We start from the raw sequence: 25,698 nt of genomic DNA, 5'->3' as shown, positions 1-25,698 counted from the left end.
ACTTTATTGGCATGACAGTTTGTGCAAAACAAAATATAAAGTGATTTAAGAAAAGAACTGTAATGTACAGGAGAGAAATAAACATTCTGGCGATGTTTAAGAGTATCTTTTGTCTCTATGTGCAGAGTGCTTTTGACGTATTGGGCTTTACTCAGGATGAGAAAAATTCCATATATAAGCTAACAGGTGCTATCATGCATTTTGGGAACATGAAGTTTAAGCAGAAACAGAGAGAGGAACAAGCAGAGCCCGATGGTACTGAAGGTGCGTCCAGCTCATTGCTTTGTCTCTGTTGTGTGTACGAAGAACCTGATTTTTGGTGAGGAATTTGTCTGTGTAAAATGTAAAGCTACAATATTGTAGTGCCTTTGTATGAGGTGACATGCAGCAGCAGGGCTTATACAGCTCTGATTTATAAATATTGACTTATTTAACATACATACCACCTCTCCAAAGAGCTTTCAAGTTACCGAGTTCCAAGGTGGAGATTATAGACCAGTCTTGGTTTTCTGACAGCCCCTCCATGATGCATTATGGGACCTGAAGCATTAATTTCAATGGGTAGAAGCAGGGACTATAAATCCCACACTCCTTTGGGGTGTAAGTTCAAACCCAGAACTAGCCAAATAGTGTCCCTTCCAGAACTGGCTAACTTGGCAGCTCTTGAGATGCCTTTCGAGGCTGTTTACCATCTGCAGCCTCAGGGACTCACACCATGTGCTTCCTGCTTTTAGATGCTGACAAAGCAGCTTACCTAATGGGTCTGAACTCAGCTGACCTTCTGAAGGGCCTGTGCCACCCCAGGGTCAAGGTGGGCAACGAGTGGGTCACCAAGGGGCAAAATGTTCAGCAGGTAAGCCTGGCATAGGAACTGTGGATCTAGTGGGTATCCTCTAATATACCACAGTAACATAGAAAAGTGAAGGCCGATAAAGACTATATGGTCTGTCTAGATTGCCCAACCAAGCCATCCACTATCCTTTCCTCTCCCTTAGAAATCCAATATATTTATCCCAAGTTTTCTTGAATTCAGATACATTTCTTGTCTCCACCATCTCTACCGGGAGGCCATTCCAAGCGTTCACCACCCTTTCCGTGAAAAAGTATTTTCTAAGGTTGCATCTGAGTCTGTCCCCTTTCAGCTTCATCCTATGCCCCCTCATTCCGGAGCCTCCTGTCAATTAGTATTTGTTGCGAGGCATCATGCGCATTTATGCCATGTAGATATTTAAACATCTCTGTCATATCGCCCCTATCCCGCCTTTCCTCCAAAGTATACATATTGAGACTCTGGCTATTGTCCCTCTGTCTGTCTCTCCATCCTTCTCTGTTCTGCATAATTTTTGTTCTCATTTTCTTTTCTGCTTTAACCCCTCAGGTGTACTACTCCTGTGGAGCTCTCGCCAAATCTGTGTATGAAAAAATGTTCCTGTGGATGGTAGTGAGGATTAATAGCACCCTGGAAACCAAGCAGCCACGCCAGTACTTCATCGGTGTCCTGGACATTGCAGGCTTTGAAATCTTTGATGTAAGAAGCACTCTTCCCCTAGCTGTGGGTGGGAGGGTATGGTGCAGCGCCTCTGCTAGTGGAGTGGAGGGAATGTGCAATAAATGATGAGTGAGTGCAGGCTGCGTGGGGAGGGAGGAGTTATAGAGACTAATGGAGAACATTGGGCGTAGCTAGAGCTCTAGAGAATGAGAGAGGAGCGGTGACTATAGGGAGTGGTGATGAGCGGCAGGAGTGCCTCTGAGTTGACCTTTTTTTTCCTCCTATTCCCAAATAGTTCAACAGCTTTGAACAGCTCTGCATCAATTTCACCAATGAGAAACTGCAACAGTTCTTCAATCATCACATGTTCGTGCTGGAGCAGGAGGAGTACAAGAAAGAAGGCATTGAGTGGGAATTCATTGATTTCGGCATGGACCTGCAGGCCTGTATTGACCTCATAGAGAAGGTAAGAAAGACACAGACCAGAGCAGAGTCTTCCTATTCCTTCCTCATGGCATACTCTCAGATTTAACTTAGCTCTTCAACTCTCATTACCATTAGCCAAAATAATAGTTCCTGTAGGCTGTGCTTTTTACATCTGATGTCTGTTGAATCTCTTGCCAGTGTTGATGGTAGATACTTCTTCTTCCCCTCTCTCTCAGCCCATGGGAATCATGTCCATCCTGGAGGAAGAGTGCATGTTCCCCAAGGCCACGGACATGACCTTCAAGGCCAAACTGTACGACAACCACCTGGGCAAGTCCAGCAACTTCCAGAAGCCTCGCAACATCAAGGGCAAGCCCGAGGCCCACTTTGCACTGATGCACTATGCGGGGACCGTGGATTACAACATCATGGGGTGGCTGCAGAAGAACAAGGATCCCCTCAATGAGACCGTGGTGGGGCTCTACCAAAAGAGCTCCCTCAAACTTCTGTCAATTCTCTTTGCCAACTACGCAAGTGCTGACTCTGGTATGTCAGAATTTGAAGGTTTGGGGAAATACGTGTGATCTACACAAGGCAGGCACGATCTGTTCAGGGTTTTTTTCTCATACTCATTCTTTAAGCAGCCTGCAGTGGATGCCAGCTTTTAGCAAGAGTTGCAGTAGTGACTTCACGTGTATCAGTGATGTCATGAGAGAGAGAGAGACACACACACACGGAAAAAAAGAGAGAGCGAAAGAGAGAGAGACACAGAGAGAGAGAGAGACCCCTCTGACACTAGCAGGGTTAGTGGGAACTTTTCTTATAAGGGTTTCAATATGTGATGGTATGTGTCTCCTACAGCTTATCTGTGGCATGAATTTTCAAAGGTAGGTTTCTCAGCTCAGTGCAATGTTCAAACTTTGAGCGTGTGTAGTGTCCCCAGATACATTTTCACCAGTTCTCAAAGGGAAAGATTTCCCCCTTGAAAAAGTACTGGCTTTCTCTATAGGTAGGTTTTATATGAAAATTAACATGTTTCTAGTCGTAGGATACACCTCTGACTCACCTGCTTTCACTGGTGTCTAGGATACACCTCTGACACTTTGCACAGCTGCATGCCTATGCTCCTGCCTCTTACACCTGGAGTGCACACTCGTGCTTTCAAGAGCTTTACAAGGGTGACTTCATTTCCTGGATTTTCAGTCTTGATGTTTTTTTGTCGCTTTGACTATTGCAGAGCAAGTGACTAAAGGGAAGGGAGCAAAGAAGAAGGGTTCCTCCTTCCAAACGGTGTCGGCCCTGCACAGGGTAAGGCAAGCCCTCCGTCTCAGGCCTTTCGTGCATCTTTCATCATGTTTTTGTGACGTCCCTCACAGTCCCCCCCACCTCCTTTACTAATGTTTAGTGCCAGCATCGGCGGAAACTGCTCCGATGTTCATAGGAAATTCTACAAGCATCGGAGCAGTTACTGCCGCTGTCATCGCTAAAATCCACACTACACGTTAGTAAAGGAGGGGGGAGTATTAATAATTACAGTCTCTTCTTTCTCTCTTTTTTTTAATTTATTTATTAAATTTTCAAATTACAAATAAGCAAACTTACTTGAATACTTGAAATTCACTAATTGTGAGATCCAATAAAAAAAAAAAAAGAAAGAAAGAAAATTTCTACTCATTATTTAGTCCACAAAGTAAAAGTTAGGGACAGTTAGGGAATTTCCAAGTCCCTATCTTATTTATTTAGTTTTTATTTATTGTATCTTTAATGCATCATTTTTGTAAACCGCTTAGAAACCTCACGGTTATTAGCGGTATATAAGAATTAAATTAAATTAAATTTAAAAGATCCAGGAGTAAGGAAAAAAAAAAGGAAAAATAGATAATGTAAAGCAGTGGTTCCCAACCCTGTCCTGGAGGACCACCAGGCTAGTCGGGTTTTCAGGACAACTCTAATGAATATGCATGGAGCAGATTTGCATGCCTGGCACCTCCATTATATGCAGATCTCTCTCATGCATATTCATTAGGGCTATCCTGAAAACCCAACTGGCTTGGTGGTCCTCCAGGACAGGGTTGGGAATCACCGATCTAAAGGACAGCCTAAGAGAATATTATCCGACAGCCAGTTCGTTACACTGTGGGCGATATTATTTGACCGATAGTCACTCCTCCTCCCTCTTTAGCCACAATAAATTCTAATAGTTGTTTCGGTTCAAAGAAAAAAATCATTTTTTCCCTCTAATGAAATAAAACATTTCACAGGAAATTTCAAAACAAAAGATGCCCCCAAGGCTTGAACCCTTGACCTACATAACAGGAAAGCTTTTCCTCTTTTTTGTGTCACTTGAGATAAATTGGGGAATGCTCGGATTATTGAACCAAAAAATTGATCATTCATATGCCTAAAATAAGTCCGAAGTATTAAATCTCTGTCGAACTCTAAGGCAAATGTCACCATGAGAGTAGATTTTTCAGTTATTACTGCCAGTGAATTTGCTTTCTCTTTTTCACATGCGCTTCTTCTCTCACTGTAGGAAAATCTGAACAAGCTTATGACAAACCTGCGCTCCACTCACCCTCACTTCGTGCGTTGTATCATCCCCAACGAGACCAAGGCTCCAGGTGAGTGACAGCCGCAGGTCGTGTGCAACCCCCAGTCTCTCCTGTGGGGCCACAAAGATATTATGGGATTCATATACAGACAGAACATGAAAACCCTCCTTTCTTGAGTGCCCCCTCTTCAGCTGTCCGTGCAGTATTCATACATCACATGTACCAGATGTGACACTTGTATGAGGATCTTATGCAAATCTGCATGGTGGTGCCTCCGCTCTAGCTGTCCGTGCTGTATTCATAGTTTCCCATATAGGTGTCATATCATGTGTAAAGTATGAATACAGCACGGACAGCTAGAGAGGGGGCACTGCAATTGTAGTTCTACCCATTCTCTCCTTATGTGTCCGTTAGTCTGTATGATTTTATTTATTAGTTTTTATGATAATGTATCTAATTTTAATTAATCTGTTATATATATTTTTATCTGTAAATCGCTTAGCAAATTAAATTAAGCGATCCAACAAGTCAAAAATAAACTTGAAACTTGTAATAGGATATTTTATATGATTCCTGTACAGATGTAATATTTATGAAAATCTGCACAGCAGTTCCCCCTCTCTTCCCCTGCCTTTGCTTCTTCTCAATTTAGAGTATTTGGAGTGGAGTAGAAGAGTAGCTTAATGGTATTTTGAGCAAGTCATTTAACCCTGGGCTGGGGCTCTTCTCTCTGGAAAAAAGGAGGCTCAGGGGAGATATGATAGAGACCTTCAAGATCATGAGGGGCATAGAGAGGGTGGATAGGGACAGATTCTTCAGACTGAAGGGGACAGCAAATACGAGGGGGCATTCGGAGAAACTGAAGGGAGATAGGTTCAAAACAAACGCAAGGAAGTTTTTTTTCACCCAAAGGGTCGTGGACACTTGGAATGCGCTACCGGAGGAAGTGATCAGGCAGAGTACGGTACAGGGATTCAAACAGGGATTGGACGGATTCCTGAAGGATAAAGGGATCATGGGATACTGAGGGAGGAGCTGGGATGTAACACAAGTATAGAAAGCTAACCAGGTAATGAGTATAGAAACCAAACCAGGTCGTGCATGTGCAAGACCGGAGGGTTAGGACTTCAATAGGAAGACAGGACTTAAATGAGAAACCAAGGTGGCAAGGGAGCCCCTTCTGGTGATACAGACAGGTCGTGACCTGTTTGGGCCGCCGCGGGAGCGGACTGCTGGGCAGGATGGACCTGTGGTCTGACTCGGCGGAGGCACTGCTTATGTTCCTCCATTGCCTCAGGAACACCAGGTGAATTCTTTCTCTGTCTCTTTCTCTCACTGACGCCCTTTTCCTCTCTCCCATTTACTGCCTGCTTCTATGTCTCCAACAGGTATGATGGATAACCCCCTGGTGATGCACCAGCTGCGCTGTAATGGCGTCCTGGAGGGAATCCGGATCTGCAGGAAGGGATTCCCCAACCGCATCCTTTACGGGGACTTCCGTCAAAGGTCAGTTGCACATCTTCCATAATGGGATGTGCGTGTAGGATTGTAGGTCTCCTCCTTGTGCAGAGGATCATCCGGACGATCGTTGATTTAGATATCTAGAACTGGAATTCTTTTCTCCTCAGGTACCGAATTCTGAACCCCGCAGCTATCCCTGAGGGACAGTTTATTGACAGCAAGAAGGGGGCAGAGAAACTCCTGGGATCTCTGGATATTGATCACAATCAGTACAAATTTGGGCACACCAAGGCAAGTCTGCAGAAAACAATCCCCCCTCACTTTTTTTATTTGAATTTATGAACTGCCTTCTTAAATTGCTCCCTGAAGGGAAGCCGTCTCTGAAGGTTTTCAGATGACGCTTTCTTTTTGCCATAATGGTTTCTCTTCATCCTCTGACATTGACATTTGGATGTTCTTTCTGCCATGTAGGCATCTTCTAAAATAGGTCTTCTGTTCTTCTTATTGACCATCCCTTATCTTCTTGCTTGCTGTGTGCCCTGCAGGTGTTCTTCAAGGCTGGTCTCCTGGGGCAACTTGAGGAGATGAGAGATGAACGCTTGTCCCGCATCATTACACGGATCCAGGCACAGTCTCGGGGTGTCCTGTCCCGAATTGAATTTAAGAAGATTGTGGAACGCAGGTAACGCATATGGTACAGCCTTCTATATATGGCCAAGGGTGTTGGAGAAGAGGAAGAACTGTTTGCCAAGGCACCCTTCAGCCTATTTATTAAACTATGGCAATGGCTCTTTTTGATGCGGGATAATGTCAAAATGATCATGCTGATTTAGGTAAAAACTCGGGTATGCCGTGGTACTATGTTAACATATATCTCAATAACACACATTATTGTGCTAAATTTTTAATGTATATCATTTTGGAAGTATAGTTAAAATTCATGAATTGGCAGTAACATGCATTAATATAAGTTTAAAGGCTTCCCTTTACGTAATTCCTCTCTCCTTTCCAACCTGCTTGTCACAGATTCTTTAAAATCCCCATTAGCACGTGACATAGATTTTAACAAGTGTCAGCTATATTAATGCATGAAGGCAACGTTTTTACATTTATTACTTTAACACCCCATCACCATTCTATGTCTTTTGTCTGCCCATCACACTATTATCTCATCCAAGCATTCATTTTTCCATCCAAAGTTCTATCCATCCATTCTTCCAGCTATCAATGGAAGGTTCTGGATAGAGACCCTTCAAAAGGGATAGTACAAGATGAAGACTTAATATCATGTGGTACCAGTTGGGGGCAAAGGATTTTGTAATCAATACGGTCCTCCTACAACCCCATGTCTCTTTCTGTCTCTTACCTATATAGGGATGCCCTATTGGTCATCCAGTGGAACATCCGTGCTTTCATGGTGGTGAAGAACTGGCCCTGGATGAAACTCTACTTCAAGATCAAGCCGCTGCTGAAGAGTGCAGAGACGGAAAAGGAGATGCAGAACATGAAGGAGGAGTTCCAGAAGCTGAAAGAGGCCCTGGAGAAGTCTGAGGCCCGTCGGAAGGAACTGGAGGAGAAGATGGTGTCCCTCCTCCAGGAGAAGAATGACCTGCAGCTTCAAGTCCAAGCTGTGAGTGATCACCCTTAGTGTTTAAAAGTTGTCCAGAGAAAGGGATCATCATGGATGTTGAGTGAACTGCAACCATATTACTTTATCTGACTCCTTCTTTATTGGGTTTTATATTGATCACGGAGATTATTTAATGCATTATTCTTTTCACTATCTCCAGTTTCATCCTTTACCTGTGACCATAATTCCCCTTGTTTTATAACGTCTGTGCTTAATTGGACTCAACATTTGCAGACTCAGATTATAGAATGAATAGCAGAAATACGTATTTTATATGATGTTATATCTAATGGTAAGCTGCTTGAATTTTCACAGTTGCAACATAAATTTGGACTTAATAAATCACAAAGTTTTAGATGGTTGCAACTGAAGCAGGCCATTCAGGTGGGGTTCCCTGAATGGAAAAATTTAAATAATCAATATAGTTTGGAATTCTTATGCTTTCAGGTGGACTTCCTGGGACACCAGGCCGCATAGTGGTATAAATTGATAGCTGGATTTATAAATAAGAAACCAAAAACTGGTCTTAGGGACATTTGGAGTATTGAGATTAAGCATCAAATTTCTGCATCTCAGTGGTCATGAATTTGGACTTGGAGGATGAGATGTACAGTGTCAGCATCTATGAGACAAACGTAGTTTTTTTTGTTACATAGAGCGTTCTGGACCCCTGTTTGTTTACAAAAGTTGGATAGCTCTAAGTCAAATAGATGTTGGCATTGTCATCTCGAAGCAGGGACTTTAGATCATTTATTGTTCTATTGTCCATTCATTTTGGATTTTTGGAAATCAATATGTGGCCAAAATAATTGTTTATTGGAAAATCCAGTGGCATTGTCCTATGATACTGTGTTATTTGGCATGACAATGAGGGCTAAAAGCCAAATATCATCTAAGAACAACAGGCTTTTACTAATTATGACAGGAGTTGCCATACAACAAATAATGAGCAATTGGAAAGATTGGAAGAGGCTTAACTATAGTTTTTGGTGGAATTCCTTATGTCATATGTATAAAATGGAAAGAACATTAGCTACTCAGAAAGGAAGTTTTAAGAAATTCCAGGAGACTTGGGAGCCATTAACAAAATATTGTAATGTCTAAATATTGTTTTTTCATTTTAAAAATGCACATCCGGGAGGGGGAGGGTGGAGGTCTGGTATGATAATGAATTTTAGTATATAGATATGGGATTCCTGACTGAAATTTTATGTGTTAAAATTGTGATTGATTAGGGGGGAGGGGGGGATTAATTCTGTGATGGACATTAATAGTATATTAAGTGTGGTATTTGAGTATAAGATGATGTATTTATTGTTACACTTATTGTAAGTTTTAAAAAAGAATAAAGAATTGGGGAAAAAAAAAAGAATGCCAGCACTTACACACATGGATGTTACAAAATCATCCATAAGTGCTAGTTGGGCGCTGAGCGATATTCTATAACCTCAACGCAAAACCTACAGAGTGTGAAAATGCAAAAGGGTGTTCACATGGGTGAAGCATGGGCAAAGCACAGCCATCTCCCACAATTACACACACATGTTATAGAATAGTGTCATCCCTTATTCAGTGGGGTAGTAAAGGGGGGTGAGGGGTGCAGACCGCCCCGGGTGCCATCTTGGTGGGGGCACCAGCATCTATCAGCCCCCCCACGTCACCCTCGCACCCTCCCCACCCCCACCCCCATCTCCTACCCCGTAACTCTTTAAATCTTTGCCAGCACAAACAACTTCTCCAGCCTGCTGCTCAAACCAGCCTGGCTCCCCTCTGAAATCACTTCCTGGTGAATGTAAATGCCAACTTGCACTAGTATTCTAAAATGCAATCTGGGTACTCAGATCCTGTTATAGAATTTTTGGTGTACTCTATAGAATCGCCCACTAGGGATGTCTACAATACCTTGTACTACTACCTAATGCTGGCTGTATGTCTGGGTCTTTCTTTAACAATGGCAAACATCCTTTGGTATCTACTTGGTGGCTGTGCTTCTCATCCCATGAAACTCCTATTCACTTGTGTGTTGAAAACTGGATTTAGTAGGCTTCTTTCCTTCTTTCACTGGAAACCAAGATCTAGAATAGGGAACTGGTTTGAGATGTGTTTTCATCAGTATAAAGGGGTGGGGCCTGGGATTTATTACTTTCTTTGCTCATGGCCCGTGCTACTGTGTACCCCCAGGAGCAAGATAACCTAGCAGATGCAGAGGAGCGCTGCGATCAACTTATCAAGAACAAAATCCAACTGGAAGCTAAGCTGAAGGAACAGACGGAGCGGCTGGAGGATGAGGAAGAGATGAACGCTGAGCTGACTGCCAAAAAGAGGAAGCTGGAGGATGAGTGCGCTGAGCTCAAGAAGGACATTGATGACCTTGAGCTAACCCTGGCCAAGGTGGAAAAAGAGAAACATGCCACAGAGAACAAGGTGAGGAGCTCACATTAATTTCTCCATGACTAAGGCCATAAAATAACTATTATGGGCTTCATGACTATGTTGCCTCTCTCCCACCCATTAGGTCAAAAACCTCACTGAGGAGATGGCTGGTCTGGATGAGATCATTGCTAAACTGACCAAGGAGAAGAAAGCTCTGCAGGAGGCCCACCAGCAAGCCCTGGATGACCTTCAGGCTGAGGAAGATAAGGTCAACACATTGACCAAAGCCAAAGTTAAACTGGAGCAGCAAGTGGATGATGTAAGTTAAGCATTAGGTTGTAAAATATTCCTAGAGTTGAGACCCCTTAAGAAGGAGAGATAAGCTTGATCCTAGCTAGGAGTGTTGGGTCTTCAGTTCTAGAGACACCATCTTTGATTCTGTTACTTAGCTGGAAGGTTCCCTGGAACAAGAAAAGAAAGTCCGAATGGATCTGGAACGGGCCAAGAGGAAGCTGGAAGGGGACTTGAAATTGACTCAAGAAAATGTCATGGACCTAGAGAATGACAAGATCCAGCTGGAGGAAAAACTTAAGAAGTAAGGAAATCTAAGAAATGTTTCAGACAGTGAACCTTACTTGAGCTCAGAAGGTTGGAGATTCCTTTTCCGGCTCATGGCTGGCATAGTATTTGAGGAACATTGTCTCTTTCACTTCAGCAGCAGCATTAAAACACCTTTGTTTTCTTCTTTTTATTGTTGTTTTTAATCACTTGTCAGGAAAGACTTTGAGATAAGCCAGCTATCCAGCAGAATTGAGGATGAACAGAACCTGGCTGCCCAACTTCAGAAGAAGCTAAAGGAGCTGCAGGTAATTTGCTAGCCTGGACTACCCATGAGGTTTACCCACTCTAGATCAATGTCTGTCCTACTTTACTTTTCCATACCAAGACATACTGAAACATTTCATTATGTTCTAGAACATTATTAAATTGAATGTTGTCCTTATTTTAAGCCTTATCGAACAAATATCCACTTTTATTTCCTGGCATTTCATTCTGATATTCCCTTCTTTGTAGTCCATTAACTAAGGTGAATCACCTTTATTACAGAGCAATACATGCCCTTCCATCCTGGAATTCTATTCTGATGGAGTATATTCTCTGTTGTAAGACAACATTCCAAGGCATTGTGCTTCAGGTTCTAGAATTTAGTTCCAGTGCTTTATGGCATGTGGTGTAGAAAGGTTTTCTAATTTATTACCTCACCACATTGCAGCCCAGTTCTTGCATTCTTCTAGAATTCTTTCTGGGAATATTCTGTCGTTTCCTGTAGAACCTTATCCCAGTTCTAGAATATAATTGCAATACATTCTGTTCTGTGCTCCAGGCACGTATTGAAGAGCTGGAAGAGGAGCTGGAAGCTGAGAGAACTGCCCGGGCCAAGGTGGAAAAACTGCGCTCTGACCTCGCACGGGAGCTGGAGGAGATCAGTGAGCGGTTGGAGGAGGCAGGGGGCGCCACCTCTGTCCAGATAGAGATGAACAAGAAGCGGGAGGCAGAGTTCCAGAAGCTGAGGAGGGATCTGGAAGAGTCCACACTGCACCACGAGGCCACGGCTGCCACGCTACGAAAGAAGCATGCAGACTCTGTGGCTGAGCTGAGCGAACAGATCGACAACCTACAGAGGGTGAAACAGAAGCTGGAGAAGGAAAAGAGCGAGTTTAAGCTGGAATTGGATGACGTGGCCTCCAACATGGAACAACTGGTCAAAGCCAAGGTGTCTATGACACAAACACGCTTTCTCTATCTTTCATCCTTTTTCCCTACTTCTCACTTCATTTTCTTCTTTCTCTCTCCTTCCATCTTCTCTACCTCATTTGTCATGCCATCTCTTCTTTTTTACTTGTCTCTCTGCTTTCTCTTCCCTCCCACTCTGGTCTTTTCTTCTCTGCTTCCTTCTACTTGCATCTCTGCCTTTTCTGTCTGTCTCCCTCTCGGGTCTCTTCTTTCCCCCCTGCATGCTTTGCTGTCTTTCCTTCCCATCGCTAATTCGTACCCTTCGGTTTTCAGGCCAACCTGGAAAAGATGTGCCGCACACTGGAGGACCAGATGAATGAACACAGAACAAAGTCAGAGGAAGCACAGCGGGCTGTGAATGAGTTAACCACTCAGAGGGCTAAGCTTCAGACAGAGAATGGTAAGTCACCCTTCAGAGGCTCACTGGGCCCTGTAAGCCATAGAGGAGCATAAAATAGATAGAGGTTGATTTTCAACAAATACTAATCTTCTAAATTCACCTAAATTTAGGGCTAGGTTTACTAACCTGCTTTAATGCCAACACATGAATCATTTTTATTCAAAATGACAGATTAGTAACCAGGACCCTCTGAATAGGGTTACCAGATTCTCCTTTGGGAAAATCCAGACCCATGACCACGCCCCCAGGACCGTGTCAATTCCGTCCCCCCCCCCCCCCAGCCCCAACCCCAACCCCAGATGGCATCTGAGCATTAACGGATGCCCTTCTCGATGCGATATTGTCAGGAAGCATCGAGAAGGTTTTCAAAACCTGGACAAAGTGCCGGGTTTTGAAAAGTGATCTGGACCCCCGGACATGTCCTCAAAAGGAGGAGATGTCCGGGGAAATCCGTATGTCTGGTAACCCTACCTCTGACTCCCTGTCAGGACCCTGTGGCCTCTGTAAAATACTGCATGTTAAACTGCAGGCCAGTAAAAGGTTCACAAATTTAGTCCTGGATTTCTTTTGTCTACATTTGTGCACTTAGAAGTCATAAGAATAGCCTTACTGGGTCAGACCAATGGTCCATCAAGCCCAGTAGCCCGTTCTAAGGGTGGCCAATCCAAGTCACTAGTACCTGGCCAAAACCCAAGGTGTAGCAATATTCCATGATACCAATACAGGGCAAGCAATGGCTTCCCCCGTGTCTTTCTCAATAACAGACTATGGACTTTTCCTCCAGGAACTTATCCAAACCTTTCTTAAAACCAGCTAAGCTATCTGCTCTTACCACAACCTCTGGCAACGTGTTCCAGAACTTAACTATTCTCTGAGTGGAAAAAAATTTCCTCCTGTTGGTTTTAAGAGTATTTCCCTGTAACTTCATCGAGTGTCCCCTAGTCTTTGTCATTTTTGACGGAGTGAAAAGTCAATCCACTTGTACCTGTTCTACTCCACTCAAGATTTTGTAGACTTCAATCATGTCTTCCCTCAGCCGTCTCTTTTCCAAACTGAAGAGCCCTAACCATTTTAGTCTTTCCTCATACGAGAGGAGCTTCATCCCCTTTATCATCTTGGTCGCTCTTCTTTGAACCTTTTCTAGCGCCACTATATCTTTCTTGAGCTAAGGAGACCAGAACTGAACGCAATACTCCAGATGAGGTCGCACCATGGAGCGATACAGGGGCATTATGACATTCTTAGTCTTGTTAACCATCCCTTTTTAAATAATTCCCAGCATCCTATTTGCTTTTTTGGCCGCTGCCACACATTGGGCAGAAGGTTTCATCATATTGTCTACAATGATACCCAGATCCTTTTCTTGGGCACTAACCTCCAAGGTGGACCCTAGCATCAGGTAACTGTGATTCAGGTTATTCTTCCCAATGTGCATCACTTTGCATTTGTCCACATTAAATTTCATCTGCCCAGTCTTCTAATTTTTCACAATCCGCATGCGTTGTAACAACTTTGAACAGTTTAGTGTTATATGCAAATTTAATCACCTCACTCATTCCAATTTCCAGATCATTTATAAATAAGTTAAATAGCACCGGTCCCAGTACAAACCCCTGCGGCACTCCACTGAGGAGTATATGGTTAAAAAAATAACCAGATATTCAAATTCTATAACCAGTTAAGTCAAGAAAATTATAGTCTAGGTTTAACTGGATCACTGATTTGGTTAACTTTTAGGACAGTGGTTTTTGAACTACCAGTTAAAATTTTAAGCTGGTCTGATGATTCCTCTCTTTAACTGGAGCAGGACTTGTTTACGTGTGGCTTGAGAAATTTTAAAATTACTCCCCAAGTTAACCAGTGAAATCGTCTGAATATCAACCTCCCGGTGCTTAAAATCAGCGCTAAGATCCATGGTCTAGTTTCACCCCTGTGGCCACTCATTTTTTTATGCTTCTAAATTTAGTTCCAAATGAAAAAAGGATGGCAAAGTTAAGAGCTCATCCTCAATCAGTTTTCAAAGAGATTGATTTAGGTGTCTTGAACCCTATGAAAATTGACTCCATGGAGGAAGGGGGTAATTTTAAGGCCACTTGCACACAAAGAACAGAGGTTTATGTGTATAACAACAACAAAAAAAAAAAATCCAAAACAACAGATATGATATGTCGTATAAATGCCTACCTAATATAAATGTGCTTGAGTCGAGTCATTTTCATTTGAAAGGAAACTCTGCAATGAGAGGGCATAGGATGGAGTTAAGAGGCGATAGGCTCCGGAGTAATCTGAGGAAACACTTTTTTATGGAAAGGGTGGTAGAAGCATGGAACAGTCTCCCGGAAGAGGTAGTTGAAACAGAGACCGTGTCTGAATTTGAAAGGGTCTGGGATAGGCAAGTGGGATCTCTCGGAAAGAGAAAAAGATAATGGTTACTGTAGATGGGCAGACTAGATGAGCCATTTGGCCTTTATCTGCCGTCATGTTTCTATGTTTCTAAGAAATGGTCCTGCACAGAATACAGTTGGGTTATAACAACAGTGTTGAGCATTACAGCCACAAAGGTTTGTGCCTGTTTGTGTTTCCAAGGTTGTGTGTATTCACTTATATTTATATGACTGTGGGTTTACCACAAGATTATGACTCCTGATGCAGGCTTCTAAGTGCTGAAACCTAGCCCTGTGTTGAGACATAGCTTTGTGGCAGACATTGAGAAATCTTTTAACCTATTATTTAATAAAATTGTTGCCTGGACCTTTTCAGTCTCCTTCCCCCCTTTTTTGGAAGACCATTTATCTGGTCCTACTTTTCTTGGCTTGTTATCAAATAGCCCACCTTATATGCAGATAAAAGTTTTAGCATAATTCCATTTTACCCATAGGCATTCCAGGAGATATAGTTAGTGTTTAAATGCATTCTTTAGGATTTTAAAAAGGCTGCATGTAAATTATCTTGAAAATTTAGCGGGTACTAAATAGGAAGAGTAAACGGTGCATTTTGTGTCAGTGGTTTTCAAAGAGAATGTGAACACGTTCCTTTCCCTTTGACCGTTGGCATAACTTAGGTGCATATTTTCTGCACAGTTTAGACAGCCTGTTACAATACACCATCCTTTTAAGAGATTTCCCCGTCTTTATTTCTATTTGCACCACTTCATCTACAGGCGAGCTTTCCAGGCGCCTGGAAGAGAAAGAATCCCTGGTCTCCCAACTGACCCGTGGCAAACAGACCTACACCCAACAACTGGAAGACCTCAAGAGGCAACTGGAAGAGGAAGGCAAGGCAAGTCTTAAGTCACCTTCCCTCCAGGTCATGTGGTTTGACTGGCTACTATTCTTGCCTCAAAGTTCCCACTGGAAGGTGCCTTAGCGTAGAAACCATTTTGAACCAGGCCCTGATCTCTTTGGAAGTTGGGAGAAGGGGACAGAAAAAAAGGAAAGGGAGAAAGTTGATTTGTTATATTGATTTCTCACTCTTTTAACACCACTAGGCCAAGAACGCTCTGGCACACGCTCTTCAGTCTGCCCGGCATGATTGCGACCTGCTGCGGGAGCAGTATGAGGAGGAGCAGGAAGCCAAAGCGGAGCTCCAGCGTACTCTCTCCAAGGCCAACTCTGAGGTGGCACAGTGGCGGACCAAGTACGAGACAGATGCCATCCAAAGAACCGAGGAGTTGGAGGAGGCCAAGTGAGTGTTTTTTCATCCTAAACAGAAGTAAATTATATCTTGTATCTTCCTTCTAATTATTCTGATGTACAGGCAAAGAGAAAGGGAAAGGGTGTACCAAGCCACTGATAATTCTTCCTCCCCCACAAGGGAAAATACAAAATATAGTTGCCAAGCAGAGTGTTGAAGAAAAGAAAATGGTGCCTATCTTTCTGCCAGATAGAATGACAGAAGTACAACATTCCATTTTCATATTCCAAACACAGAGAATAGTCTAGCAACTTCCTTTTGTTTTCTCACATCTTCCTCCCTGGACCATGGCTATAGATGGTGAGGTCAAGGAAGAAGCGGTAGCCCTTAGTATAGAGAAGAAAGGCTGGGGAGAGGGGTCCTCCTTGTCACACTGTCCCTTCTTTATCCGTCTCGCTTGCCACGATCACCGTTTCTTCTTCTAACAGAGAAACTTTTTGTTTGCTTTTATGTTTTGGATTGGAATATATAAGACGAACAAAAGGTTTCTCTGTTGGCAGAGTCACCGCTTCCAGCCAAACGGGGGAGAGGACCAGGAATCAGGTAATGAGAAAGGGGAAGAGCGCACAGCTATATCCCCACCCCACCCCCAAAGCTGTGGTTACTCCACATTGACAGAATCCTCTCTGTCAACCCATTAATACTGATTCCTCAATGGTTTCTTGGTATTGAAACATTGCTATCTACAGACCCCTCGGTAATGATTCTTCAAGTAAGTATTCTCGTATGTTTCTTTGGCACGGATAGCTTCTATTGACTTCTGTCATTAATTGTTGCCCCTCTCTCCCTTTCCATGGTTCTCTGACAGAAAGAAGCTGGCCCAGCGGCTACAGGATGCAGAAGAGGCTGTAGAGGCCGTGAACGCCAAGTGCTCCTCCCTAGAGAAGACCAAGCACCGACTGCAGAATGAGATTGAAGACTTGATGGTGGATCTGGAGAGGTCTAACGCAGCTGCTGCAGCTCTGGACAAAAAGCAGAGGAACTTTGACAAGGTTTGGGAAGAATATGGCACCCCAAGCTTAGAAAGAGAGAAAAGGACCAGGAGGGGTTGTAGTATGCGAGGGAGCAGAAGAAAGTAACCCAAATAGGAGAGGAGAAAATGAAATAGCATGCAACAGGAACAGTAGGAGAGAAGCGTGAAAGAGAGAGAGTTTCAGAAAGAGAATTAAAGAAGCACAGAAAAGCAAAAGAGAGGAAGAAAAGTATGAAGACAAGAATTTGTGAGTCAAGAGAGAAGTTGCTGGGATATGAATTCAATGTAAGGGAAAGTCACAACAGAGAGAACTAAGGGTAGAGAGTCTGATTCAGTGCTCAGATACATAGTCTTGGTTGGTTTGGTTGGGCTGTAGCATCTGGCATCACAGGTAATAGACGTTTGCCCTCTGCTTTCTGACTCCCAGATCCTCTCTGAGTGGAAGCAGAAGTTTGAGGAGTCCCAGACAGAGCTGGAAGCCTCCCAGAAAGAAGCCCGATCTCTTAGTACTGAGCTCTTTAAGTTGAAGAACGCTTATGAGGAGTCTCTGGAACATCTGGAGACCTTCAAGAGAGAGAACAAGAACCTGCAAGGTGAGAATGTGATCATAAGTGGAGATTCTGGGATGGTGTATATGCTGATATGATATTTAGTTGTGGAAGACCTCAGTCTAATAGGATACTTTTATGAACATCCTCAGCATGGCAGTCTTGTTCTGGCCCTTCACAATAAGTCTTTCTGTTTATCTTCCAGAGGAGATCTCAGATCTCACAGAGCAGTTGGGAGCAAGCGGGAAGTGCATCCATGAGCTGGAGAAGGTCCGGAAGCAGCTGGACCAGGAGAAGATGGAGCTGCAGGCAGCTCTGGAAGAAGCTGAGGTAATGAGTTGACCAAAGGTGTACCTTCTGAATCTGAAAAATACTCTGAAACAGAAGTGGATGTGCAGTTTTCCATTTAGCCATTCTTTTTTTTTCTATTGGTCTGTGATACTGCCTTGGTGTGGGGAAGCTGATCTATCCTTATTCTCTCTGTGATTTTTAAAGGGATGTCTGTGACTTTGGAGTCCATCTGAAGAATCTCCCTCACTTTTATTATATTCTTGATATGCCACCTTTCTGTGGTACAATCAAAATGGTTTACATAACAAATGCCCATCTATTCCAGGATTACAAAAGTAGTAAAGTTTCATTACTGAATAATCTCATGCCCATCTAGATATCCCCTACTTTTCACAATGTGATGTTTGATTAGTATCATACACCTGTCTGATCTAATACAGGTTGAACTCAACAGACAGCTGGTCTTCTTCAAACTCAACCACCTGATTAAATTGTCTAATGTTCCCACAAGCAGCAGAAGTCCAAATGATTATACTTTTCTCTCCCTATCCAGGCTTCACTGGAGCACGAGGAAGGAAAGATCCTGCGGGCACAGCTGGAGTTACATCAGCTGAAGGCAGACTTTGAGCGGAAGCTGGCAGAGAAGGACGAGGAGATGGAGCAGGCCAAGAGGAACCACCAGCGAGTGATGGATTCCCTGCAGACATCACTTGAGGCAGAAACCAGGAGCAAAAATGAAGCTCTGAGGATTAAGAAGAAAATGGAAGGGGATCTGAATGAGATGGAGATCCAGCTCAGCCAGGCCAACAGGATGGCGGCTGAAGCTCAGAAACAAGTGAAGGCCCTGCAAGGTTATCTGAAGGTACTGGGGTCTCCTCACTATACATGCATTAAGTGGTGACATAAAAAACACCCCTTGATAGCATATTCATAGACAATCTTCTGTCTTTTCACAATATGGTGGTAGGAGATACTGTTTTCCTCTTCAGACCATGTGGGAATTAATCTGCCATCATATACTATTGCTATTATGTTACTATGTGCATAGTCTTCATCATAAGGTGTATGGGGACAGACTTAAAGATCTCAATCTGTATATTTTGGAGGAAAGGCGAGAGAGGGGAGTTATGATAGAGACGTTTAAATACCTACGTGATGTAAATGCGCATGAGTCGAGTCTCTTTCATTTGAAAGGAAGCTCTGGAATGAGATGGCTTAGGATGAAGTTAAGAGGTGATAAGCTCAGGAGTAATCTAAGGACATACTTTTTTACAGAAAGGGTGGTAGATGCTTGGAACAATCTCCTGGAAGAGGTTGTGGAAGCAGAGACTGTGTCTGAATTCAAGAAAGTGTGGGATAGACAGATGGGATCTCTTAGAGAGAGGAAGAGATAATGGTTTCTGCAGATAGGCAGACTGGATGGGCCATTTGGCTCTTATCTGCCACCATGTTTCTATGCTCAGGGAAATCTCCAAAAAAAACACACTCATTCTCTCTTCTGTAACTAGGATACACAAATTCAATTGGATGACGTTCTCCGAACCAATGAGGACCTGAAAGAGAACATCGCTCTTGTGGAGAGGCGGAACAACCTGCTGCAGGCTGAGCTGGAGGAGCTGAGGGCCATCGTGGAACAGACAGAACGAGCCCGTAAATTGGCAGAGCAGGAGTTGATCGAAACAAGTGAGAGAGTGCAGTTGCTCCACTCACAGGTGAGGAACTCTCCCACCTTCTCTAATTTCTTCCAGCCTGGAGCCAACCCTATTTACTGATGTTTCATCCTAATTAATGGATCTTTCCAGATCCAGCCTCCACATCCTGTAATGGTTCACTATGAGTTTAAACTTTTCCCCCTTATATTTTAATGGTTCTTTCCATATTGAGATCTGACCATTAGTGGTTCCTCTCTGATCAGACAGCCTCCCTTGATTCACTAATAATTCTTCCTACATCCAACTAGGAGCAGCCTAGTAGTTAGAGCAGAGGCCTGAGAACCAGGGAGGCGAGGGTTCAAATCCTGCTTCTGCTGCTGACATTCTCTGAGGTCTTGGGAAAGTCATTTTAACCCTCAATTGCCGCAGATATTAAATTTGGCCCTTAGTTAATAAGTTGTAATAATAACTTTATTTTTGTATACCGCAATACCACAAACAGTTCAGAGCGGTTTACAATGTAAGAGACTGTACATATACAGCGAAGATACAATGTAAGGGAATATACTATGCAGTTGAGAGCAAATTACAATGCAGGGACTGTACATATTTAGCATAGGTGTTAAAAATGCGGAAAGCAAAGCAGAATTACAGTGCAGGAGTCTGTACATCTACAGCAGCGATATTTATACAGTGAAAGAAACGGTACGAGAGAGATCAGGGGAGAAGAGGTGGGAGGGTTTGGTTATTTGGAGGGGGAGGGGTTCGAGAAATTTATCATAGAGGTAAGATTTGAGAGATTTCCTGAAGTATGAGTAAGATGGGGCAGATGAGATGAGGGTGATCAGGCAATCTGTCCATCTGCCAGCTTGGAATGAGAGAGTTCTATTAAGGAATCTTTTCTAGGTGCATCCCTTTAGGGATGGGTAGGTAAACTGATAGGCATTGCGTGTGCGAGTGGTATCTGGGAACGCAAAGTGGTGAGAGAGATATATCGGGGATAAGCCAGTTAGGGTTTTGAAGCAGAAGCAGGCGAATTTGAAGATGATTCTCGCTTCTAGTGGCAACCAGTGAAGTTTTCTGTAGTAAGGGCTGATATGGTATGACTTTTTGAGGCCATAGATTAGTTTTGAATGAGTCTTAGACGTTTGATGGTTTTCTTGTAGGAGCCCAAATATATAATATTGCAGTAATCCAGGGTGCTTAAGATTAGGGATTGGACCAGCAGTCTGAAGGAGAGGAAGTTGAAGTAATGTTTGATGGTGCGGAGTTTCCAGAGGGTATGAAAACATTTTTTGACCTGGGCATTGGTGTGATCTTCGAAGGTCAAGCAGCGGTCTAGGATGACTCCAAGGATTTTGATGGTGGGATTAATAGGGTAAGTTAGACCGTTGAGTTGTAGGGTGGTGGTCGTTAATTTGTGATTGGGGCTTGCAAGGAAGTGTTTAGTCTTTTCTGGATTTAGTTTCAGTTTAAACCGAGTTGTCCAGTGTTCGACCATGAATACAAGGCAGTTCACAAAATACAAATGATAAGAAATAAACAATTAACTGGCATTAAATCATCAAGACACATTAGTAAGTGAGAAATGACATCTAACAACCATGGATATGCAGACTAGATAGGTCATAAGGTCTTTATCTGCCTTTATTTTTTGTTGTTTTTGTTTCTATGTAATCCTTGATATGGTGTCTCATCCTTAAATGGCTCATATAATCATAGCCTGTCTTAAAATGCAAAGCGTGCTGTTGGGGGGGGGGGAAGTTTTCAGTCCCAGCTCTGGGTCGAATTGCACTCAGTACAGGTTCTCTTGTCTATCCATCCAGAACACCAGCCTGATCAATCAGAAGAAGAAAATGGAAACGGACATCTCTCAGCTGCAGACAGAAGTGGAGGAGTCTGTGCAGGAGTGCCGCAACGCAGAGGAGAAGGCCAAGAAAGCTATTACTGATGTAAGTACCTGAGGGCAAGTAGCTGCTGCGCTGGTGCATCCCCTCCCTCACACCCTCACTGGTACCCGAGATCTTCTGTTCCCACAGAGGGACAAGAACAACTGCGAGTGGTCATCCCCACTGGTTCTAGTCCCAGAATTAGCCCCTCCCTCACCTGCTGTGCAGTCATGGGTGGTCCTCTTCACCGATTCTAGTCCCAGACCTAGCCCCTCCCTCACCCGCTGTGCAGTCATGGGTGGTCCTCCTCCCCAATTCTAGACCCAGACCTAGCCCCTCCCTCACCCGCTGTGCAGTCATGGGTGGTCCTCCTCCCCAATTCTAGACCCAGACCTAGCCCATTCCTCACCCGCTGTGCAGTCATGGGTGGTCCTCACTGATTCTAGTCCCAGACCTAACTTCCCAGATTCCAGCATCCCAGATGCAGACAGATGTCTGAAAGCTGATCTAGTTGTCAGTGAGCAGTTCTGCAGAGGGGCTCTTTATCAAAGCATCATAAATAAATTAACATTATTAACATAAGACACAGTTATTTGTAGATGCCTTTTCCTAGCCAATAATTTTCCTCTGTTCATAATTTTTACTATGCAAGTTATGATATTATTTTGTAGATATGACTTTTGAGGACTGTTTGTATGTTTATTTTATCATGTTTTTGTTTTAAAATTATGTATGTAAATTATGTAAACCGTTTAGTTTTAAACAGTATAGAAATAACAAATTTTGCATACCATATCATACCAAAGGCTCAGAACAGTTCACAATAAATCAACTTAACTTTTTTAACATATATGCTTGCAAAGGTTAAATAATTTATAAGGTATCATACTATTCCCTTACTGCTTTCTCTCCCTCTTTTCTCCTTCTTTGTCTTTTGCTCATAAACACCTTCTCTGTCTCCTTCCCCTCCTACCTATTTCCATTTCTGTTTCTCCCTCTTTTTATCTCCCTCCCATCTTCTGTCTTTCTGTGCTTCCTCTTCTCTCCCTATTTGTCTCTACATTTTCTTTTCTCTCTTTGTTCTCTCTATATATCTCTCCTTCCTCTGCTTTCTCTCTCCCTTTTCCATGTTTCCTCGACTCATCAGGCAGCCATGATGGCGGAGGAGCTGAAGAAGGAGCAGGACACCAGCGCCCACCTGGAGCGGATGAAGAAGAACATGGAGCAAACCATCAAGGACCTGCAGCAGCGGCTGGATGAGGCTGAGCAGATCGCCCTGAAGGGTGGCAAGAAGCAGCTACAGAAGCTGGAGGCCCGTGTGCGAGAGCTGGAGAATGAACTGGAAGCCGAGCAGAAGCGTAACGCCGAGTCCGTGAAGGGCCTACGCAAATACGAGAGGCGCGTCAAGGAGCTCACCTACCAGGTAAGCACCCTTTTTTCGGTAGCATTCTGATGCACAGCTTAATACAACGGGATCACTTCTACAACTCCTTACTGTCCTATCCCACAGGGAAATAGTCCACAAACATGTTAGGGACGCCATCTTTGCTATCAAGGCACCAAAGCTGTGGAACTCTCTACTAGAGAATGACACGAGGACAAAATTTTCCCTGTCCCCATGGGAACTCATTTTCCCACCCGGTGAGTTCTTTTCCTGTCCCTGCCCCATTCCTGCAAACTCTGTCCTAATCTGTACAAGCCTCAAATACTTTAAAATCATAAGTGTTTGAGACTTGTGTGGTTAAGGCAGAGCTTGCAGGAATGGGGCAGGAACAGCGACAAAACTCATGGGGATGGGACAGGGAAATTGAGTTCCTGCAAGGATGGAGACAAATTTGTCCCCTTGTCATTCTCTACTCTGTATCACTGTCATTACAGTCATTAACCTCTACTGATAAGTTCAAGGTAAACCTAAAAACAGTCCTCTTTGCTGATGCAGAGGGCATCAAGTAACATGGAACCCTCCATATGTTTTCTCCCTCCCCTCCTTCCTTTCATACTATGTAATTCATCCTTGACCTACTTATGTACCAGTTTGTTACATCCAACTATGACTATAGTAACCACTGTATGTATCTTACTACACTGTAGACTGGAAGCCACCCTGAAGGTTTTCACCAAGGTGCGGGGTAGCAAAAACATAATAAACTTGGATCACTTCTGAGTTCACTGGGTTATTACCTGTCTGTCTCCACCCACCATTCCTACTTTCTTTTCTCCCCACAGACGGAAGAGGACAGGAAGAACCTGGCTCGGCTTCAGGATCTGGTGGACAAGCTACAGCTCAAAGTGAAGGCGTACAAGAGACAGGCGGAGGAGGCTGTGAGTCCCTCTAGGCCTCATGCTATCTCTGTCGCTCTCTGTTTCTATTTCCGTGTTTCTCTGGTATCCCAAAGGATTGTTCCCTGTTCACTCTATCTCCTATCCATCCCTCTGTCTTCTTCTCTTCCCCAGGAGGAACAGGCCAACAGCAATCTCGGAAAGTATCGGAAGGTTCAGCACGAGCTGGACGAGGCAGAGGAGAGGGCCGACATCGCAGAGTCACAGGTCAACAAATTGCGTGCCAAGAGCCGTGACATGAGTATCACCAAGGTAACTACCAGAGGCCACATGAGGTTATGGGGAGGGGCTGGATATGGAAGTGCAAGAGAGGGAACATGGGAATGCGGGAAAAACCACATCTGTAATTGCCTGGGAAGGGCCAGACCTGCTGCTGGATGTGGGGCCTGCAGGGGAGTGAAAGGGAGTTGCTAAACTTGGGTTACAGGGGCCGGGCTGACACAAAGCCTGCAGCAGAAGGGCTGGAACTAAGACTGAGTTGGCAGAGCTGGACTTGATCCTGACAGTGTGAGTAAGTGGCTGGATTTGGGAGTTCAGAACAGGCAGGGTTACCAGATGTCCGGGAAAACCCAGACATGTCCTCTTTTTAGAGTGGACTTTCCAAAACCTGGCATTTGTCTGGGCTTTGGAAAGCCCCGACAAGCTCTGGCCACATCGGAAGGGCCTCTGATTATGTGGGGATGACATCACACACATCTGCGCATGCTCCAGGCCCTCCAGATGCAGCTGCAGTTTGTCCAGAAGAATAAAGGAGGTTTTGTGGGGGTGGGGGTGGAACTGGGCGGGGTCATGTGTCTGGGGTTTCCCGAAGAAAAATATAGTAACCCTAAGAACAGGTCTAGGGGTGCACACACAAACACATTTACTCACCCTTGTTACCTTGTGTTGGTTGTGTTTGCAGAAAGGAATGACTGAAGAATAAGCAGTCGTTGCGGAGCTGTCTGTCGCTGAGGTCTCGCTCTCTTCTTTTCTTTCTATTTCTGTAGAATAAAGCTGTATTTAGAATCTGCTCATCTCTCTCTGTCTCTCTCTCTCTGGGGCTAAAATTCTCAAAAAGAAATAAATACCCGTATCAGATTCTGTCTTGCAGCAGACTGCAGACCCTTGGACTGTCAGTTCTGGGCACATGCATGCAAGCCGCAGGCACATACAAACACACACACATATGTGTGGAAGTTTCTAGAAGCTGCCTAGCGGAAACTATTGCTCCAAGACCCTGAGGTGTTGCAGGCGAAGGGAATTCATCTTTTCCAAACACAGGAGAAATCCTTTTATACACCCGTGAATACTTTTACAAAGCCTATCATCTGATACCTCCTATCCCCATCTTCCATCAGTACTGAAAACGTTGCGGTCCAAAACATTTCAAAAAGATTTAGGGGGGGGGGAAACATATTTCAAATTACCCTCCCTGAAAACAGGGAAGGTGCTTGCTTAATATTGGAGAGCTCAGCAGCCGCTGGCACACACATTGGAGCCAGCTCTGTGGATGCATCCCAGTACGGAGCAAGCTCCTTTACCATGTCCAGGGAGGATAATTTGAATCGGGTTCAACAGCCCAGTCATTTTGAATGTTGACACCTTTGATTAGTTTGTTCGTTTTCTGTCCCGTTCTCCCCAAAGAGCTCAGAATGGGTTAAAGGTTGACATACATAATATACCGTTGACAGGTTACCATTTTCCTGGTTATTTCTCACCCGCCCTTATCTAAGGGATAGTATGTTCTTAATGTGGCCCTGCATCATTCTTGAATCTGCTACAGAAGAAGTGTAGCAGTCTATGCCACTGGAAATGCTGCTCAGTGAAATCAAGTGAAGCCGCAACCGTGTTCTTAAGTATGAGTCATGCTTAAGTCGGGCGTCTGTAACTCAGGAGCTTTCTTTATACATAAAATGCAGATACAGGATAAATTTGTCATAATTACAGTGCAAGATTTATCAATAGAAGTTCCTATTCTAATGTGACACGTACTCGATATACATAATTATACAAGTGCCCAGAATCCATAGAAAGCAGTATATGATGGGGAGAGGGGCATACATCCACCGCCATCAAGCCCATGTATCAGCTGTCAGGCACACCAGGGATGCTTTCTGCTCTTCAGAGTTGCGCAGCCTCCCACTGCACAGGCTGAGCATATGCAGGAATAAAGAGCTTGTGAGTCTGCAAGAAATATGTGTATCTCTA

The 25,698-nt window shown here is 43.8% G+C and overlaps 1 protein-coding gene across 1 annotated transcript in view; it reads left to right on the top strand.

The window, feature by feature from the left end:
- LOC117349957 (myosin-7) overlaps positions 1 to 24,521 on the top strand; it is a 38,078-nt gene extending 13,557 nt beyond the window's left edge. The window contains exons 12-40 of the mRNA XM_033923751.1: positions 126 to 264; positions 735 to 853; positions 1,379 to 1,528; positions 1,785 to 1,955; positions 2,152 to 2,461; positions 3,153 to 3,223; positions 4,449 to 4,536; positions 5,856 to 5,973; positions 6,096 to 6,219; positions 6,474 to 6,610; positions 7,303 to 7,558; positions 9,740 to 9,982; positions 10,074 to 10,250; positions 10,381 to 10,526; positions 10,707 to 10,797; positions 11,316 to 11,705; positions 11,999 to 12,125; positions 15,286 to 15,404; positions 15,613 to 15,809; positions 16,627 to 16,810; positions 17,219 to 17,384; positions 17,545 to 17,669; positions 18,184 to 18,492; positions 19,139 to 19,342; positions 21,109 to 21,234; positions 22,319 to 22,594; positions 23,398 to 23,493; positions 23,626 to 23,763; positions 24,413 to 24,521. Of these exons, the coding sequence (XP_033779642.1) occupies positions 126 to 264; positions 735 to 853; positions 1,379 to 1,528; positions 1,785 to 1,955; positions 2,152 to 2,461; positions 3,153 to 3,223; positions 4,449 to 4,536; positions 5,856 to 5,973; positions 6,096 to 6,219; positions 6,474 to 6,610; positions 7,303 to 7,558; positions 9,740 to 9,982; positions 10,074 to 10,250; positions 10,381 to 10,526; positions 10,707 to 10,797; positions 11,316 to 11,705; positions 11,999 to 12,125; positions 15,286 to 15,404; positions 15,613 to 15,809; positions 16,627 to 16,810; positions 17,219 to 17,384; positions 17,545 to 17,669; positions 18,184 to 18,492; positions 19,139 to 19,342; positions 21,109 to 21,234; positions 22,319 to 22,594; positions 23,398 to 23,493; positions 23,626 to 23,763; positions 24,413 to 24,433 (4,818 nt within the window). The 3' untranslated portion in view covers positions 24,434 to 24,521. The remainder of the gene's footprint in view (positions 1 to 125; positions 265 to 734; positions 854 to 1,378; positions 1,529 to 1,784; positions 1,956 to 2,151; positions 2,462 to 3,152; positions 3,224 to 4,448; positions 4,537 to 5,855; positions 5,974 to 6,095; positions 6,220 to 6,473; positions 6,611 to 7,302; positions 7,559 to 9,739; positions 9,983 to 10,073; positions 10,251 to 10,380; positions 10,527 to 10,706; positions 10,798 to 11,315; positions 11,706 to 11,998; positions 12,126 to 15,285; positions 15,405 to 15,612; positions 15,810 to 16,626; positions 16,811 to 17,218; positions 17,385 to 17,544; positions 17,670 to 18,183; positions 18,493 to 19,138; positions 19,343 to 21,108; positions 21,235 to 22,318; positions 22,595 to 23,397; positions 23,494 to 23,625; positions 23,764 to 24,412) is intronic.
- The last annotated feature ends 1,177 nt before the right edge of the window (positions 24,522 to 25,698 follow it).

The sequence above is a fragment of the Geotrypetes seraphini genome, chromosome 16 (genome assembly GCF_902459505.1).
Source record: "Geotrypetes seraphini chromosome 16, aGeoSer1.1, whole genome shotgun sequence".
Taxonomy (NCBI): domain Eukaryota; kingdom Metazoa; phylum Chordata; class Amphibia; order Gymnophiona; family Dermophiidae; genus Geotrypetes; species Geotrypetes seraphini.
This window is presented reverse-complemented; position numbering and strand designations above follow the sequence as displayed.